The 18,597-nt window shown below is 40.6% G+C and overlaps 3 protein-coding genes across 9 annotated transcripts; 1 reads left to right on the top strand and 2 right to left on the bottom strand.

Annotated features, from left to right (window-relative positions):
• Window positions 1-744: 744 nt before the first annotated feature.
• Window positions 745-8,257, bottom strand: LOC112280403 (putative magnesium transporter NIPA8). Of its 2 annotated transcripts, none has more exons than XM_024515860.3 (14): window positions 7,967-8,257; window positions 6,334-6,874; window positions 5,980-6,067; window positions 5,754-5,815; window positions 5,407-5,492; window positions 4,992-5,065; window positions 4,776-4,878; window positions 4,358-4,486; window positions 3,947-4,046; window positions 3,323-3,442; window positions 2,945-3,047; window positions 2,237-2,309; window positions 1,930-2,011; window positions 745-1,596 (listed from the first exon to the last, which is right to left on the bottom strand). In XM_024515860.3, the coding sequence occupies exons 2-14, from the start codon at window positions 6,424-6,426 to the stop codon at window positions 1,402-1,404; spliced, it is 1,308 nt and encodes a 435-aa protein (XP_024371628.1). In that variant the 5' UTR covers window positions 6,427-6,874; window positions 7,967-8,257; the 3' UTR covers window positions 745-1,401. The 2 variants fall into 2 exon arrangements, with proteins under 2 accessions (XP_024371628.1, XP_024371631.1); XM_024515863.3 differs by having other exon boundaries at window positions 2,237-2,297; window positions 7,967-8,177.
• Window positions 8,258-10,891: 2,634 nt separating this feature from the next.
• On the top strand, window positions 10,892-14,231 carry LOC112280086 (uncharacterized). 6 transcript variants are annotated; one of them, XM_090249330.1, is made up of 7 exons: window positions 10,892-10,994; window positions 11,854-11,940; window positions 12,360-12,584; window positions 12,701-12,853; window positions 12,999-13,140; window positions 13,403-13,644; window positions 13,916-14,231. In XM_090249330.1, exons 2-7 carry the CDS (start codon window positions 11,860-11,862, stop codon window positions 14,120-14,122), a joined length of 1,050 nt encoding a protein of 349 aa, XP_090105456.1. In that variant the 5' UTR covers window positions 10,892-10,994; window positions 11,854-11,859; the 3' UTR covers window positions 14,123-14,231. The 6 variants fall into 6 exon arrangements, with proteins under 6 accessions (XP_090105456.1, XP_090105453.1, XP_024370879.1 ...); XM_090249327.1 differs by having other exon boundaries at window positions 11,818-11,940; XM_024515111.3 differs by having other exon boundaries at window positions 10,892-11,035.
• A 613-nt stretch (window positions 14,232-14,844) lies between these two features.
• LOC112280087 (vacuolar protein sorting-associated protein 32 homolog 1) lies at window positions 14,845-17,333 on the bottom strand. The gene is made up of 6 exons (XM_024515113.3): window positions 16,963-17,333; window positions 16,683-16,782; window positions 16,444-16,529; window positions 16,195-16,286; window positions 15,937-16,051; window positions 14,845-15,630 (listed from the first exon to the last, which is right to left on the bottom strand). The coding sequence occupies exons 1-6, from the start codon at window positions 17,032-17,034 to the stop codon at window positions 15,439-15,441; spliced, it is 657 nt and encodes a 218-aa protein (XP_024370881.1). The 5' UTR covers window positions 17,035-17,333; the 3' UTR covers window positions 14,845-15,438.
• Window positions 17,334-18,597: the final 1,264 nt, after the last annotated feature.

The raw sequence follows: 18,597 nt of genomic DNA, 5'->3' as shown, positions 1-18,597 counted from the left end.
ATCTAAAAATAATATTAATTTAAAAATAGATAATCCACAACCTCTAATATGTTTATGTCTTAATCAAGAAGAAACAAAGCTCTGATATTAGAAGTATATTCTTATCAATTTGTCAACAACAAGAACTCGATGAAGACAAATAAACAAGCTTTTCTAAAAGATATTATGAAATTAATCTACTTTTATCTATTTCTACCTACTCATATTACCTAAATAACTATTAAAGTAAATATGTATATTTATAACAACCATTTAAAGCCAAAAATGTTATATAATTTTTTAATTAGATCATAAAATAAATAAATAAATTACATATCATACATAACTCTAGTATAATATACAACATCTATTGAATAAGCCACAACAATCTTAAATTTAATATTAATTGGATTTACTTAAATAATAGTCTCTAAGTTTTGAAATTTTAATATGTATTTTTTAAAATTCATAAACAATCCAATCCTTCTATAAATGATTAAAAAACATCAAATAATAAATAAAAAATTAATCATTTATAGAATTTTAATTTACAAATGATTATAGAGTACAAAAAAAACATCAAATAATAATTAAAAAATGATGAAAATGAATATGACTTGATAGATGATAAAATGGATTTATACTTAAATTTTATTTTCTTTTTAACATAAACTCAAAAATTTGCATACAATTATTAGGCAACAATTTTGAATTAGATATATATACAAAACAATGCACAAAAAGTTTACAATAACACAACACAAATATAATAATATGTACAATACTAGTATTTAAATTTATTTTTTGTGGGAAAATCCACATTACTTTGGGTCACTGAATACTTTGCTTACATGAAAGCAACAATAACCTTTAAATCCAACTAAATGTGTTTTGCTAAGATCACAAAAGCAGAGAAGATTTAAAACACAATGCAACCTATATACTTGGGCTTAACAAAGAGATGCAGTCTCTCAAATGCCTTGTAACCGTAATATTTGATTCTCTAGAAGCGAAGGAAATGTGAACAGGATCAGAAGAATGATACTGTATCTCAAGATAGCTTCGCATGCACGGATGAATTCCATACTAAGGGGGGCAATGAAGGTTGCCGTTCACGACTATGAAAGTGCTCATAGCTACTTATAGTTGCTGCTTGAAAATATCATGTTCTAAAAATAGTTCTCTAAAAAGAGAAAAAAAATAAAAATAAAAATAAAAGGAGAAGAAAAAAATAACTATGTATGCAGAGGTAACAGGCTCCTCATTGTAGACCTAACAGAATGGCTGTAGTCTGATGCGATGCGAGGAAGGCAGAACGCATATAGAATTGTTGAAAACAATACAGCTTTATGACAAACTACAATCAGGAGAGTAGGATTGACTGAAACCGCAAGAGGATACTAGCAGGGTTTCAAGTTTACGTTACAAGTTGTCCGGTCGAATTTTAGCCCTCTTGGGATCTTCGACATCACGAGGATCAGGAAGGTTGGTCCACCACTCGGGATTTAACGTAGGTGGCCGCCATGGAGAGCGTGCAGAGGCTATCATAGGCATCGAGAATATGAATGATGCATGAATGCCGTCTTGGCCAAGTCCTACCGTCATCCTGGCAGCAGACTTCACATTCCAAGCAACATGCACCCATTTAGCACCCTCTACACTGGAAAGATATCTGAAGGCTGTAACTCCAGCCCGGCGTTGGGAAACTTCTACAACCATGCGTATAAAGTGGATACAAATCCACCAAGCTTTTGACGAGACTGATGAGAACCAATCTTTATCACCCCGCAAAGTGTAAAACCCATGTAACATTTAACAGCCACTGAACACATAACAGAAGCAGTTCCTACACCTTATTTACACATTTCCGAAGCTTTTCATGCCACCACTGGAGAGATAGGCATTGAGTGTCGTTACAGTTAGGAAATGTGGAGAGTAACAAGAATATACCTTAGCTTGACCCACAACTGCAGCTGTGTCTGTATGCATGGGTTGCACCGAAATTCTCCTAGGCTCTCGGTTATCTGAAGGGCTGTCGCATGAATACAAGTATTGACAGGAGAAACCAGTACGTCATTCCTCGTAGAATTCTAGAACGTCAGGAACAATACAATGTTATCTGCGTCGAAAGAATTGTTGAAGAAGCATAATACTCAAGTCAACTTCTCCATTGGAATGAATGTTGCAAAATTTCAGTGGACTGTACTATAATAAGATAACAACCATATGCTATTAATTGACTGGAGAAAATGCTTACGCATTGGAAATCAGTGGCGCAAGTTCAGTCTCACTCTCGTTCTCCGTTTTCGTACTAGAACCTGAAGGATCCGCTAGAAGGGAGAAACAAAAACACAAAACAAAAAAATCAAAAAAACTAAAAGGTCAAATGCAAATACAAATTGGAGACCAGAGGCCACATTGTGAACAATACATGTATTGACTGGTGCATTTTGAAAAATACAGCATAAACTCTACTGGTATCTTACATCACTAGTCCCAAAATGAAGGTACTCTATACTTCCTCGCGGCAGGTATTAACGGAATACCACTACGAGCATAGCTCTGATAAAACCTAAGAGGAAGTTATTCAGACTAGATAGGAGCTCAAGGGACCTATTCATAAGCTGCCCTAAACAATATCTGAGTTGGCTTTGGTTTTGGGACCCCATGAAGAGCTTTTATCTTGTTTGAAATTCAATCACAATCACTAACACTACGAAGAAACTCTGACCGACTCGGCTCTAGGGAGGCAACTCCACTGTCCAGCTGTCCAGCATGTGAATCCCTATGTTAGTCCACAAAGGAAGAAATGGATTTCTATCTAGAATGTCTTCATCGCGATTGCCTAAAAGTTTTAAGAGTCTATGGCGCCAAAGAGTGACCCAATGGGGAGAATTCATGTTAGCTTCAACGCGGGTCCGACTTTTCTTTCGTCTATGGCCATGCACTGGGAGCTGAAGGAAACCTTTAGAACCAAGCTGGGGAGCCTGAGGAGCAAGGAGCGACATGCCGACAAAGAGAGCCAGAACACCAACGCCAAACATTGCAGCTCGAAATCGGCCGAATACCTGCCAAAGGATCAGATACTTCATTACTGTTCACCTGAAATCTTGAAGTCAACTTTAAACGCAACTAGATTCTAATCAAATCATATACATTGAAATTTGTACTTGTGTTTGACTCTTCAAGTTCACCTTCAGTGTCAATAATATCAAAGTCCAAAAGTTCATTTATGTGCCACATCTTACTCATACACAGATCTTTGGAGTAAAAGAAAAGGCTTTATGTGAATCGAAACATAAAACGAAGATCTATGTCTAGAGAAGAGGATTGGCTCACTAACCCGATATTCTTCGAAATAAATGAAACCCGTAAATATGGAGAAGAAAGTCCACACGATTTGAAGCATGGGTACGATTAAAATGGCATCAAATAACGCTAATCCATCATTAAGCCTGGCCATCTACAAAAGCCAAGAAAGGTCACTTTGTGGCACGCAACTTTTCATGTATACAATTGCAAACGACTTACAATAAGGAGTATTAGGGAGTCCTTGCGGGGTAGAAATAGGAAATCATGTAGCCTCATGCAGTCTAAAATTTATTTAAGAATATGAAAATCTATTTGCCTTCTAATCCCTTGGCTAACTTTTAGCTTCACGCTTGATTGCCAGAGGAGCAAATATTGTAAACACATACTAAAGCTCACAACCAAATCCAGTACTTGAATAACAGCCACATTATGTGATTGTAGCATTAAGAAATTTACTGACCATACTGCTCGATATAATATGATACTTAATTTTGATTCAATTGTATGATTTGTACGCTTGTTCAACCAAAGGTAATAACCAAACTACAATCAACAACACAATGCAACCATGTTGATTGCATCAGTAAGTTAAGTGCGTAAGCGAAGTCTTGGATTCAAGGATCTAAATCAAGTTGAATCTACACAAGCCACTTACCCAAAACGAAGCTGTTCCCGCAAATAAGAAAAAAACAAGATATGTGAACAAACCATCCAGCTGGTTTTCACCCTCTAATGTCGATCGAAGCAGAACTGACCTGCAATTCGAAATAACATGCATCAATACTCTCAGTTTGTGATAACAGACGAAGGCCACCAACAGAGTTCCTTCAACACGAAGCAACTAGAGGAAGTTGGAACATCTTAAAGGACGAAAATTACAGATATTAACCATGTATTTTTCCAGCTATGGTATCGCCCAAAATTCTAGATGTGCATTCTGAATTAAGTGTATCTGGACTACAACAACTACAAACAATAAAATAGACTCTACTTAAGACCATTGGAAAAGCAGCAAATCATATCTTCAAGAATATGTCAGTTAAGTAATGAAGAATCACAGTCTTACAGAGATTTCGCAAATAAGACAGAATGGGAGCCAACAGCACCCGAGACAACAGCATATGTATATGGTAACAACATGCGCCATACACTGCCAGGATCCTCACCACGCGATACAGTGAGTTGCCTTCCCCGTCTGTCATACCCCAAGCTTTAAAATTAAGATATGAGTTCTAGAACTTCCAAGTAGGAAGGCAAAATAAGCCAACATCGATGAGCATGTGGTGTGGTAACAGCAATATCCTCGAGTTTCCTGTGAGTATCCCCTAGGAATGCAGAAATCAGGAAAACGTTGGCAAAAAAATAATATCTTCCTTTCCACACCACAGTAAAACTGTGCATAAACTTCTATCCCAGAAATAGGCTGCCGCAAATAATACAGCTTCTTGTACAAGCGCGATAGCTCTAAAGGTCAAATTATAGACCTGTATATGGCGTGATGCACAGCGACAATACATAGAAGAATGAAGCAATAAGTGAGATAAACGCGCCCCCCATAATTTCTCAAAAGCTGCTCAGATGTGTAAACTGCCAAAAGCAACTTCAACAGGTTGGTCTACAGCAAAATCATCAGGCACAAGAATTGGTCGACAGGCCTCACATGCAGAAACAAAAGTTGAAACAAAAGAGAAGGAGCTTACTAACGGACTGATGATTTCCAAACGCAACCAGGAAGCCATTCCCGACTACGATGAACGACGTTGCCAAAACAATTCTGCAATCCAAACACAAACACAACTACTCAAAATAAAGGCAATTTTTTTAACGACTACCTTTAAGTGATCAAAAAAGAACCACCACATAATAACAACTACTGCACGGACAATCAGAATAGCAATGACCTCAAGAAAAGCTAATGAGAAGACACGACGCTCATGCATTCATTCATAGACTAAACCTGTGACTAACACGAAAACAGAAAACTCCTGGAACCAGCTGAAGGCCAGAGATCCTCAACACGTACTACATAATCCTCTACAATAAGTTGTTTGATCATCGACATGTTCTACAAAAGCATAACTGATATATGGATGAATAACATAATGGGTTGCTCACCGCCTAGTCACAACCTCATTGAGCATCAGATATGCAAAGAAAACATTGGAAACGAATTGTATTGAGCCCAAAGCTGCCAGTAATGACTGCAAACACACAGTAAAGTTAAACGATGAGGATAGTGGTTACAGTTAAAAGTCAAAATTGAAACTATACGACTGACGAGAATAAGAACTATCAAAATATAAATAATAAAAAAAGTATGGGAATACGTCCTCAGAATACAACTGATAGCACTGCAGATATATATGTGTGATACCGAATAAGCCAAGAGGAACGAGTCAATATAGCCCAGAAAATAACGTGGCTTGAAATCAACACACGAGCACAAAGAGCGCAAGAATCACCTGAGCAGCATAGCCGAAAGATATAAAATTCAAAATATTCCCAAAAGAAAAAATCGCCACACCTGCAGAATAATACAATATCTTTCAGCCACTACCTAAAAGACCTTAAGACTCCATAATCCGGACATAGGATGTCACTAACATATTCAATGAAATGTACATTGATACAGGGTCAATAATCGTGATAGTGTAAAGCAAGAAATTGGGTGCATAGCAAGAAACATACCTATACGCCATGATTGATACTGCGTTACAGATTTTTTCGAGAATGTCTTATCTTCAGAGTCATCTGTGTCAAGTGCTTGCCGTTCCCTCTAAGATGAAAAGAAAACCACTGTTCAGGAGCATTCAAACGTAGTAAACCGTAAAATCTACAAAAAAATTGCAGCGTATTTCATGTTTGAGAGAGAAGCCGGCTTCGAAAATTCAACGGGAAGGGCATCACTCCCACATTCTAAGGATCTTCACAGAAGATGGGCCAATCATTGAGGGGTGAATGCTCGGTCAATAAAGCACAATAAATGTGATTTAAGGATCAAACGACTCAATTCTGCGACAAAATTAGGCTTATCAGTCCTACCTGATTGTGCCCAAGCTTGAGTAGATTAGTCCCAAAGTTAATGCATATGCTGCCCACCACATTGATGGCAGCTCCTGTTATCCATTCACCCATTTTCACAGGTGGGCGGCCGATTCAGGCGTTTGGCTTCTTCCCGCCCAGGTAGGGGCCACAATGTTCTAAGAAAACCACACTCGTGGCTCATGCCCTTAGACACCCAATCAATCCACTGCTCGCACTCTTGTTGATTTTTTGCTTGGCTGCGCGACTGGTATCTTCGACGTCATCATCTTCGGTTACATTGAAGGAGAACCCAAGCCTGAATCAGTGTGGGCGTCGGTCATGAGATAGGATGCTAGTCTGGTTTTGAGATCGATTGCCTCCAATTACTCCCCACCTCCTCTAAAAACAATGTATTCAACTGTGTATATATATAGATATATATATATATATATATATATATATATATCAAAGGTACCCTCTCCAGAAAAAAAGAAAAAGAAAGAAAACTCAGAACACACGCCTCGAAATCCGCATCAAGCTGATTGGAGTTTTCTGCAGCCTGTATGAAGGTGCACGAACACATGTCAGAATGAATCTTGGTAGAGAATTGACCTCCAACTCAACATCATTCTTTTTGGTAAGTGCTGGAAATCTCGGATTCACCAAGAATCACAAGTCTTCATTCAGTATTAATCAAATTCTATACTTGAGCATGGTAAGACCTGTAACATAACTGACAATTTCCCAAGTACGTTCCGTAGGCTTCCCGCGTAAGGTCGTGTGGTAGACAAGTAATTTTGCAAGCAGCTATTCGATGCCATAAGCGCTTGCAGAAGCTAAGTAATAGCGTAACAGAGAAAGAGTGTGAGAATTGTTGCAACTGCAATTCACCACCACTATCACCTTAACTGTCATAATAAAGAAATAGGTTTACGGTAGACGGAGGAGCTTTGAAATGCACAGTTCGCGCACATCAGATTCGGGGAGATAAACTTAGTTTATTATACAGTAAGTATAGCCCGACCAGCAGCAGGTCTCGCAACGAAATCAAAATACTACAAGAAACCCAAGGGATATCCTCCTCTACGAGCAGGAATCTGCATTAGCAATTCACAGCTACAAAGTTTTCGAGGAATTCTGAACTTCGTCAGGCTCCTAAGATTCTCATCTGGAGGCAAATTGCCTTGGAGAAACATAGGATGACGACTTAGGCCTGAATATGCTGTTACCACAACCAGCATCCTGTCGCAAAATCCATTCCAACACACACTACTTGAATCTATTTCGACACCCCTTGACATTATAACACGTGACCACATCCCAGCCCTAATGCAAACATCGAAATCCATGCATCGCCCAAAAATACCCCTATCCCTGCCTCGAATCCACCGTCCACAGCGTTCCTTTCGGTTTCAACCCGGTTGAAATAGAATTCAACCTACATCGGATCCTCTAATATGTATGAATATATAAATGTATGACTCCTAAACCACAGATCACGAACCAACCAACACGCCCTTCACCAGCTACAGCGAAACCTCACACCTACACGAGCGAACGCGCATCTAGCATCGCGTTCTAGCAAGTCACGCATCTGACACTCTCCCCAATCACACAGCGTGACTCAAGCAGGTTCAGAAATCTTGCAAACCTGCACCAAGCGCAAACCTCTCCATCCCTGCAACTTCAAAAACTATAATGCACCACCCTCCTACGAGCAAATCTACTTGCTGAGCACAACTCCCACACCGTCGCCGACCAAACCTTTTTATTTCAACTTCCACGGGCTACTCCCGCCAACCTCAGAAGCAAATCTCAGGAAAAATTGTGTTCCCGCCCCCACTCCTCTTCCAACCATCAAAGAAACTCAAGATCTACGCATCCTACTTCCTTCCGAATGGGCTTCCTGTCAGCTTCCTCGCAAAAAGCTGGTTCATTGACAGAAAGCTTCAGGCACGCCAAGCACTGATCGAGGCCATCTCGTTGATTTCGCGAGTGACACGGTATTGCGGCCTAAGGAAAACGACAAAATTCTAAGCACAACTGCCACTGATCCCTCGGGTTCCTAAACATCTGCCTTCTAGCAGGGCCCAGTTCCGGGGACTTTAGCATTCTGTTAGAGGGTATCCCGCGTATGAATATACAAACGGCATTCGTTGCGAATAGGCTTTATCATCTCCACAATGACAATGGAGCACAGGAAACAATATTAGTATGAAGCTATTCGATCTTAAAGTGGGCCTGCTGTTTGCCCCACGTGGAATTACCAGCCCAATTACTGTCCGGTTTTTCCACATTCCTAGACCCAGCAAGGACTACCGCGTCACTTTGCAAAAATGCTTTCCTTAAAGAAAATCTGACAGAAAGAAAAACAGGAAGAAGAAGAAGAAGGAGAAGAAGATGACTTAAATACAATTATCATGAGCGTCTCACTCCTACTTTTAGAGTTTGACTGGGATTTGTATTGCAATTCCGTCAATGACCCACACAGATATCGTTGTGCGTTTCGGATATTCCGATAGCAGGAGGATCAAAGAGAAGATTAAGTTATTTTGCAGAACCAGTCTCTCTTAGATTGTGAGAGCTTGAGACTTTTCCGTAGGTAAGGATTTTGTTGTCTGTTAGGTATTAATCTAGAAGATAAGTACTTGTGACAGATGTGGCTACGCCGCAATGCAGAGACATTTTCAAATGAGACTTTCCTTCCATAAGATAGACGTAAAATAAATGAGTGAGCTTGTAAGTGAGCGTAAAGTTCCACCATGCCAGCGACAGTGAGCTCACATAATGGTCGTCTCCAGTGCCAGGTCCTCAATGCAAATAATGCAGCACTGAGAGATGTTTGGTAACAGGAATAATGGGGCAAAATGGTGAATAAATCAATTCGTGTGCAATTTTCCGAAGTCTCCCTAGACCAACCCTAAAATCTGCAGCAGCGTTGTCAATTTCGTCACTTTCTCAGGTGCTCTACGTTCGGAACCCTCATACACAGCGAAGCGTCGCCTCACTGCGGCTTCAGAGCTTGAAGCTCTTTTACTTCATGACGGATTTGAAACACCTGCATCTATGGCTTTGAGATCGATTTCGGCATCTAAATGCGCTTCTGAACTTCTCTACTCTGCTGTCCTGACATAACAAATTGGACTTTCTCGGAGGACGTACATTTTAGTGGTATGCTTGTCCTGCCTGAACTGTAAAGAGCTCACACGCTGTAAACTGCAAAAGATCCCAGCTCGTCCTCAGAGCTATCAGGATCGAAAAACCAGAACAAGCTTCGTTGACAAGTACCAAATCACAGCACCCGAGAAAGAAGCTCAGAGCCTGTAACGTTTCAGTATGTCAGGAATTAGACATCCTCAGTTAGGTTCAATACCATCTGTAAACAACGTTGTTGAGTGGATCTCAAACTCGTAAGCGTCTCCTCTTACAAATTCTGCTAACGATAAATATGCTCTGCAAAATCAACAGACTGAAAATTTTAAAAAATTGTGACGGTAGGTCAAGGTATCCAATCGCTAGTGGAAAGTGTGGTCATGGAAGATTCGGTAACTGCGGAGAGCTTGGGGCTTGAAAAGTGACAACAAGGATAATGTCATGAGGCCCCTGTACTAACCTTCATGATGAGGCAGAAGCGGCTGTCGCAGCCTGGAAGCGGCAACTTCCATTGTGCCAGTGCGCGGCCAAAAGAGACAGTATGAAAAATCATTGAACTCAATCATTCAAAAAAACCAGACGATTTATTGGTGGAGGTTTTCGACAGTCAAAATTGTTTGGCGGATTAAGCTCTTACATACAGAAGCCCTCGAAAGGCAGCTTCGACTGCTCTTGATCGTTGCAAGCGCCGAAGAGAACTGTCCGTCGTCATCAGTGTTAAGGATTCAGCAGGAGCCTACAGTTATGCAGAATACCATGGTTCCCTCTTCCTCATCTCTAGAGTCTCATACCCGATGAGATTTCTTTTTCTTTGTCTTTTACATGGGGACATAAATTTGAGCACATTCTCATTCCTCCAATGCTGAACGACTGAAATATCTGAAGGTTTTAGAAGCTTTAATAAAAAAACACAATCTAAAAATATCCTTCACGAGGGTGTTTTGCAAGCGAACCCATTTCAGATCGGGAAGGAAAATAGCGGCTAGATCCACAATAAAGTCATGTGAAGGAAACGATCGCTTCGAATACTTGGAGTTGCAGGAAAACCTGTCAGCGAAACTACAGCAGTGCAGGCAAGTGATTCAACGCCAGAAATACACGGCCATTCTCTTCATCATCGGTGAAGTGCTCTACAACATCACTAGGAACATCGGCATGAAGTGGAAGGAACTTGCACGGAATTCCATCCTCTTTACACAATCGTATGTTGATCGTATTGTGAAGCAGTACCGCGCAACATCATACAGAATCAATGGAATATGCTTCGTAATGGGAGTGTGCAAGACGTTGTTCGGAGACAGAACCCAAGGGAATGATTCCAGGCGTGGGTTTGAGGAACGGCCGCAGTTTCTTCGGTCATCCAAAGCTCTGTTTACACCGCTCTCTCTTCACCGGTCGAAACAGATTCATTCCAGCTCTTTACTCCTGAAGCGCTGATGCGCACTACTGGAGACGTAGCTTAGGAGGTGGAGAGCACGGTGCCCTAGGGGATTCAACTTAGCACGAAGGAGGATTCATTGCTGAGGGTTTGGAGCCTGTCCCACCTGAACCTGTGCTTTCCTGGCATGTATGTGTGCGAATTTAATGTGGTGATGCGTTCTCAGTCGTTTTTGTTTACATTGTTTCGGGATGGAGGCATTCGGGTGGAAGGAATGGTGTGGGTAGAGAAATGGTGTGAGGAAACAGTTCGTGAGAAGAATTAGATATTGAGATGCGGTCTGATTTGCAGGCGTCGTAATGGTGTTCTGTTTCGTGCTAGACTGAATTTATGAGTATGGAGTTAGGGTTTAAGTGCAAAGACTTTGTGGTGGTCAAGGGTAATTGATATCTTTTGCGGAGAGCTTGTGAATCTTTGGTGGGTAACGAAGTCTTTGATGGTGGTAACTACTGCGAATGCTTAGATTCTTTCGCAGCACGAATTGCTATGGCCGCACTTTCTCTCATGAATTGTGAAAAAATTTCAGTCAGCGGTTGTGAGGGGTTACATTGAAGAACAAGCGGTGCGCTTATCGATTTTGCTCATTTTGGATTGACTGTGTACATAAGCAATTTTGAGGACGCGAGTGTTTCCTCGAGGTTGTTGTCGTTTGCTCAACAGGCGTCAATAGCCCATTATAGCACATACTGAAACTTAGCCCTAGAATTTTGTCATTCGAGTGAAGGTATACAGTTATGTGAGTTTCGTTGTCTACATCGCGTTGTAGGGTTGGATGTATTCGCGTGATTCCAGGCTTGGGGTTGGTAAAGTTGTTTGAAATAAGGGATCTCTGCATGCGTTACACGTCTGTTTCTTTTGCTGTTTGTCTCCCATCGTCTCAAACAAATTCGATTTTCTACGATGTTGAACAGCTTCTGGGCTCCCTGTGCATATCTGAACTCGTTAAGAACAAGATGAAGGCGGATAAGGCAGTGGAGGATGTAGGAGAATCTGCGAAGGTTGCAGGAGGCGTCACCTTCGAATGGCTAAGACAGGTGAGAAGCTGGACGGATGCAAAATAATCGGAGTTCAAAGAATCTCGTTGTGGCGCCCTTTCCATCATGTGTGCTTCATAATGGTCAAGAGGATATGGAATTGGAATCATTTGTGCTGGCGAGATAATGTAGATATGTTCAACACATTTGGTTATGGTTGATAGTAACTTTGTTGAACAAGTTATCCAGCGAGGTACTGCCATTAGGTCTTACCAGAGCAAGATTATTCTAGTTAGTGAGCAAATTTTTTTTTCCTGTTTTGATCAAACAAATCTGCTCTCTATTTTGCTTTAACCAAGCAAGGCAATTGCGGATGCAACCACATGCTAAAGTAACTATGTTGTAACCCGAGTCTTTTGAAAGTTGCGCTGTCCTTTCTCATGCTTTCTGAGGCAATTGCGTGATGATTGGGGACTCAGGCTGAAGACGCAAGTTTACTGACAACTCCGGCGCGTCCTACTGCTACTGACCATGGTGATTCTTCCTTCAGCGTAATCGAAGAGTTCAATTACTGGCGTATGCAACCTGACCTTGCTGAAGCGGTAGCAGCTATCAAGGCGCTGACAGCTGTTATCAGACGCAGCCAGGCATCCACTATGATGGGTCTCGAGATTGAGCTCAAGAACGCCTCAGAGGCCCTCAAGGTGCGTCTAAATGCCGACAGTCTGTTGCGTTTACTGAATAGTTTGGATAATACTAACCTTACAGGTCCAAATTTGTGATAAGTCTTGACAGTCTGGTTGGGTGTATATGTGATCAGGCTTGGGATGAAACCTCTATACCACTCTCTGCAGGCTGCGACCTTTTTTTGCGGTATGTCACACGAACGACTGCACTAGAGTATGAGGACATTCGGGCTGGCAAAGCACGTTTAATTGAGCGTGGGGAAAGGTTTGGTGAAATATCTCAGAAGGTACTGTATATTCCTGATTTTCCTGGTACTTGATTGTACTTCTTTTCTTGTCCGAATATAAATCATGATTCATTAGATCTTTATTGAGAATAGCTCCAAGTCCTGAGTTAGTTCCAGATTGTTTGAAACTTTGAAAGAACTGCAGGCTCGACGAACGATTGCAATGCTTGGACAAGATTTTATTCTAAATGGATCGACCATCCTGACACATGGATTTTCAAGAGTGGTGCTGAACTTGCTGAAACTGGCGGCATCAAATGGGAAACATTTCAACGTCATTTGCACAGGTGCCAACAACACTATCGAAGTTGTGTGTGTGGGTACATGCAGTAGATTTACGAGTCAAGAACTATACGCATATAGCTTAAAACGTCGTGATGGAGTTTTCATTAACTTTCACAATGAAATTGACTCGAATCTTGTGGGATTGTAGGTTTCTCTGTATTTGGTAGCCATTGTATGGTAACACTCATGTTAACCCTATGGTTCATGCTTTTGAAGTAGGAACTATTTCTTATTTGTATATTCTTTTGCTTGTTGCCTCTACAGAAGGAAGGCCTGACAATACAGGTGCAAAGGTGGCAATTGAGCTACTAGCAGCTGGCATTCCGGTTACTTTAATCCTGGATTCTGGTGTAGGCTATATGATGGAGAAGGTAGACATGTTATTGGTTGGTGCTGAAGGTGTTGTTGAAAGTGGTGGTATCATCAATTATATTGGTACCTTCCAATCTGCATTAGTTGCACGTTCTATGAACAAGCCTGTCTATGTTGCTGCAGAAAGCTATAAGGTACATTTTTTCAATCATTGTGGCTTTGTTTTTTGACTGAGGGTAGTTGTAGCTTTGTTGCAAAGCTTGGTATTTGAAAAATATTTGAGATATACATAGAGAAGTGGAGGATATGAGGTTGTAAGTAGAAGTGTAAGGGAGCAGTGCATCAGGTTATAAAAGAAATTACTTGTTTCAAAAGTGATATACGATGTGTTTGTCTTTAGAAGTGTCCGTCATCTCTCACATGTTAGGCGATCTAAGGCCTGCCTATGCTTGTTCGTCTGCACAGTTCGCAAGACTCTATCCACTGGAACAGAGAGACTTGGGTCCATCACCTTGTCATGTGGAATTTGTGGAGCCAGTTCCAGAAGATGCTAAAGTGGAAAATACCGCCAGAGACTACACACCTCCGAATTATCTTACGCTTTTGTTCACAGACTTAGGAGTGCTTACCCCATCCGCAGTCAGTGACGAGCTCATACAACTGTATCTTTAGGGACTAGATTTGGAGCGTCCGTTCTGCTTCAGTAGTCAGCTTGTACTTGACGCCAAGTTCGGCGTGCCTTGCAATTTTGTCAATACAAGAATTGAGTTCGAATGGATAATGTGTATCGACTTATTATCTGACTACCATCAAATGTTTCACTTCAGAGGTTATTCTTGTTTGTTCTTACTCTTGCTCACATGAATCATACCTCCGTAAATCACTAACTATGAAGATGAGCATGAGAAAACCAGTATTTGTAGCGTGGATGTTCAGGGGAAATTGAATGCAAGTGAGTGGGCTGCAGTGCTTCAAAGATTATTAATATTTTTATTTATTTTGTATACGTTCTCTCTAATGGCTTCCCTTGAAGCAGTGGACTGAACGTATTGAAATTACATCAAAGAGAACAAATTAGATCTTTACTTGGATTGGAAAATCTTCCATCTACGTTGTGATCTTCCACAGTACATCTGAATGGCATTCAAAATTTGACTTAGTTACAATTTTTGTGAAAAAGAAAGCTATTAATTTATTTGCAAAAAATAAATAAATGATCTATTCTTTCTGTAACTATTTTAATCTACTAAGAATGTAACATGTGATTTTTCGAATTTGGCGTACGAGAATATTTTTTGTGTTCAAAGTCTGTGAATGTTTATAGAAAAGAATCGACACAAAATGAATCGCATATTCGCATATACCAAATGTAAACAAACATATAATGAGTGATATACGAGTGAAAAATACTAAATACAATTAAAATTTTCAACATCAACATTTATCTCACTGAATTATGCAGTAAATCGCTGAATCTCATGCAGACTCAGTATGTCCAAGCAGCCAAAAAAAACAAAGCGATGTCGCAGTTTTCAGTTCTACAGAATGGTTGATGGGGGAAGAGGAGGGCAACAGCAAGAGCAGTCGATAACAGTCCGATTGCTGATCGTGTACAACGCAAAAGGGAGGAAAAGAAACATGGACACCTATGCCAAATTCATGACACCTAAAACCTATTTCCACGCGGCTTAGCCAAAAAAACCTTATTAACTTTCTGCATGTCATCTCGTCATTCCAAGCAACAAAGGAAGTGTAGGGAGCAAACGCACATACCAATGTGCCCGCCAAGAGGATTGTGCCATCCGGAACAACACCCAGATGTTGGAAGACGATTCAGTTCCCACGGTGATCTTCACATTCAGATGGAGCGTTCGAAAGAGAAGGCCCCCACTTGTTTATCAAGTTGGAATACTGATACAAATCTGAACAAATACTTGTGAGGAGATCTGAATCTTCATAAGGCGATGGGAGGCGCCGGTGATTTGTCTCTAAAGAGCCATTTCAGCTTGGAGGGCTGCAAGTTCGTCTTCCTCCTCAGTGTTCTTGGTGGGAAGTTTCTTAGCAGGGACTGGGGTAGGCCTATATGTTTGAGCCTGGGGAAGTTGGTGAGTAGAAGGCTGAATGAGCTGTTCTTCCAAGTCGGCCCCTTCGAGGTCCTCAAGTTCAGCTTCCAACTCATCCTGCAAGGTCCAGGCCACAAGTGAGTAAAATGAAGCCCACAAAAGACGATCTATGACTGCATAAGCGTGTCAAAGTAGCATATGCAACCAACCTCCCACTCTCTTATAGATAAGGTTTTGCAGGTGATGCAGATCATGATAATACACCCTAGAGTTCTTCCAAACTAATGACGATTTGATCCAAGCACCAAAAGTTTGGCGGGACTTGAGTATTTCCATTTTCCAGCGGCTAACATTTCTGCTGGGAGAGATCTCTTCAGATGAATCAACAAAACAAACTAAAATAAACTGGACCTCCACAATTACCTCATCAATATCAGCTGCTGTGCCAATAGGCGTTGAAAGTGCCTCCTGGATCTGCTTCATGTTCTCAGTCTGCTCGTTGATCTCGTCCATTGTCTTGTCCACGTCATCAATATTTCTGTACACGCCATCATCAGGTTAGGGCTATCAGCTCCCGTATGAACTTCTAACGACTGGCGTCACAATCACCCATACCCTATTAAAGCAATACCAACAAATCTGCTCCAAAGAGCGATAAGGAGGAGAGGACAGAAATAGTACGTGGCTTTCTGGATGGCCTTCATAGCTGAAGCACCGCTACGCAGAGCATCCACGGTTTCAGTTGTTGCTTTCGCACCCTCTAACATGATCATCTGCGCGCAAAAACAACACACTGTAGTGAGTAATTAGGCCAAAAGTCACAAAATTGAATGGGCACGTACAATCCGAGGTTGGCAAAGTTTTACAAATTCATTCAATTCTCAACATGTGGACCCGGATTAGCAACCAAAATCAACGAGAGTCCCAGACCTGATCATGAATACGCAATTGGAAGTTGCCGAGTTGCTCTACTTGGACTTCATACAGCTTCTTCCGTTTTAAACACTGAATCGCAGCTGCCAGATCAAACCATCACAAAAAAAATAAATAAATAAATAGACATCACTCATGAGCACCCGTAAACACGTAAACTTCCAGCTCTCCGACAGAGCTAGACCTAAATGAACCATCTCCACTCTAACCACAACATAGCGACCGCAGTCCCTTGCCTCTCTTATTCTTCAACCTCGTAAACTCCTTCGCCTTCTCAATCTCCATAGCTATCTTCTTTTGCAACACTTTCTCCTTTTTCTCCAGCATCTCCAAGGTCTACCCTCACCATCAAACCCAAAGCACAAGTCAAAATCAAACCCAACCTCGCGATTCACCCAAACCCTAACAACAACGGGAAACAAAACAAAACAAAACAAACAGCCCCACTGAAACAGGAATCAATACTTCACTGTACGCCAAACCCAGTTCCAAATCCACATCAAATCGTTCCCGCACCTCATTCAGCTTGTCGAGCGTACTGAGAGTGGAGGGCTCCTCCTTGGGCTTCCCGAATATCCTAGAAAACATAGTGAAAAATTGGGTGGGGGGGACTAGAAGCTACTACAATAAATCAAACCCCCTTAATCTCTCGTTCTCTCTCCTACCAATCAATCGATGACCCTGCTGCGTCCTCCCCTACCCTGGTCCCTGAAAGATCCTCCTCCTGAGCCTTGCAATCACGAAGACAACGATGCACTCCCACCGAACCCACCCACAATCAGCAAACAACGTGAGATTCCTGAACTGAATTCGAGCGATGGCACACTCTTCCTCCTCCTCGTCTTCCTCCCTCTCTTTTCCTTCCTTCCTTTCTTTCGTCTACTTCTGTCTCTGTTTCTGTTTGTTTCTCTAGCTCTGTGAAGAAGATCTATTCCCTCTCTCTCTCTCTTTCTCGCTGCCCCTGCCCAAATAACGCACCTGCCCGAAACTTGAGAAAAGCCAAACTATAGGATGCAAAAGCAAAAGTAAACGTATGCCAGTCTACGGGGCTAGCGGGACCATCTTTCCTCTCACGACTGGTGTGAGTTTTCTCTGTGATTATTCTAGGATTTATATTATAATTATTTTTATTTTAGAATTTTTTTAATTTTATTGATGTTGAAAATAATGATGATGATGATGATAATGATAATAAATGCATTAATAATTTCTTATATTTTTATTTTTAGTTAGATTGTTATATATAAATATATATATATATATATATATATATATACAGTGGTATCTGATTAGGAGAAAAATGCTTAGGAGAAAAAAATGGATAAGAGCATTGTCCCGTTTTTTTTATTTTTTTATTTTTTTTTGTACTTGCCCATGTTTTTCATGAACCAGTAAGAGAAAAGTTTGAATAGGATCAATGCTTCATTATGAGCAAGTACCACCTTGGCCAACACAACATATAACGTATTTCTTTAATAGCAACTTTCTGCTCGTTTATGCAAATGCCACTATTTCCAACTGCTAGTAGTCTAAGCTTATACTTGGAAGCCCATACTAACGATTGAAAAGATTGCAAGATGATACTCAAGCAAATATTGGAAGTTTTGTTCTAGTAAATGCTGCCATTATGCAAAAGAAAAATAAAACTGTGAATTTGAGTTAGAGATAGGCAGTGCTGCTGTTAGCAATAACATGTTACAACTTCTTGTGCTTTATTGATAATAACCTTCCAAAGATGTGAAAAATGATGAGGTATTTGGTTATGAAATATATTTAATTAAGAGAAAAGCTTTTCCTTGTCCCAAGGAATTTCTCTTAACCAAACACCATTGTATTAAGATTACTCAATAAGACATGGATGGATCTTTGTTTTCATCAAAAAGGTTCATATTTTGTGAAATTCACAATCCATTTTATAGTTCATTCCTGCATTTAACAATTGATTGAGGAGTTCTACAAGGCATTTTCTTACCCTCTTTTGTATTAATGGCAAAGCCATACTACTCACATTCCTTAGTTTTATTTTGTACTGATCAAGTCTTTATTTTAGTAATTAAGTTGCAGTGAATGAAGCAAAGCAAAGCAATGTTGATGGCAAAGTTCATAAGAGAATGTTGAGTGTTTTGTTGTTGGATTAGTGCAAACAATCCT

The sequence above is a fragment of the Physcomitrium patens genome, chromosome 3 (genome assembly GCF_059467195.1).
Source record: "Physcomitrium patens ecotype Gransden chromosome 3, ASM5946719v1, whole genome shotgun sequence".
NCBI classification, from domain to species: Eukaryota; Viridiplantae; Streptophyta; class Bryopsida; order Funariales; family Funariaceae; genus Physcomitrium; species Physcomitrium patens.
This window is presented reverse-complemented; position numbering and strand designations above follow the sequence as displayed.

What these genes read in the sequence shown, in the direction of transcription:
- LOC112280403 (XM_024515860.3), bottom strand. Translation starts at nt 6,426, where the DNA reads ATGGGTGAATGGATAACAGGAGCTGCCATCAATGTGGTGGGCAGCATA. An exon ending in GTATCAATCATGGCGTATAG is followed by an intron (nt 5,816 to 5,979) that starts GTATGTTTCTTG and finishes ATTATTCTGCAG; the next exon opens with GTGTGGCGATTTTTTCTTTT. An exon ending in GTGCATCACGCCATATACAG is followed by an intron (nt 4,487 to 4,775) that starts GTCTATAATTTG and finishes GGGGTATGACAG; the next exon opens with ACGGGGAAGGCAACTCACTG.
- LOC112280086 (XM_090249330.1), top strand. Translation starts at nt 11,860, where the DNA reads ATGAAGGCGGATAAGGCAGTGGAGGATGTAGGAGAATCTGCGAAGGTT. An exon ending in CCTTCGAATGGCTAAGACAG is followed by an intron (nt 11,941 to 12,359) that starts GTGAGAAGCTGG and finishes TTGGGGACTCAG; the next exon opens with GCTGAAGACGCAAGTTTACT. An exon ending in TTGGTGAAATATCTCAGAAG is followed by an intron (nt 12,854 to 12,998) that starts GTACTGTATATT and finishes AAAGAACTGCAG; the next exon opens with GCTCGACGAACGATTGCAAT.
- LOC112280087 (XM_024515113.3), bottom strand. Translation starts at nt 17,034, where the DNA reads ATGTTTTCTAGGATATTCGGGAAGCCCAAGGAGGAGCCCTCCACTCTC. An exon ending in AATTGCGTATTCATGATCAG is followed by an intron (nt 16,287 to 16,443) that starts GTCTGGGACTCT and finishes TTTTGCGCGCAG; the next exon opens with ATGATCATGTTAGAGGGTGC. An exon ending in CAGCAGCTGATATTGATGAG is followed by an intron (nt 15,631 to 15,936) that starts GTAATTGTGGAG and finishes TGGACCTTGCAG; the next exon opens with GATGAGTTGGAAGCTGAACT.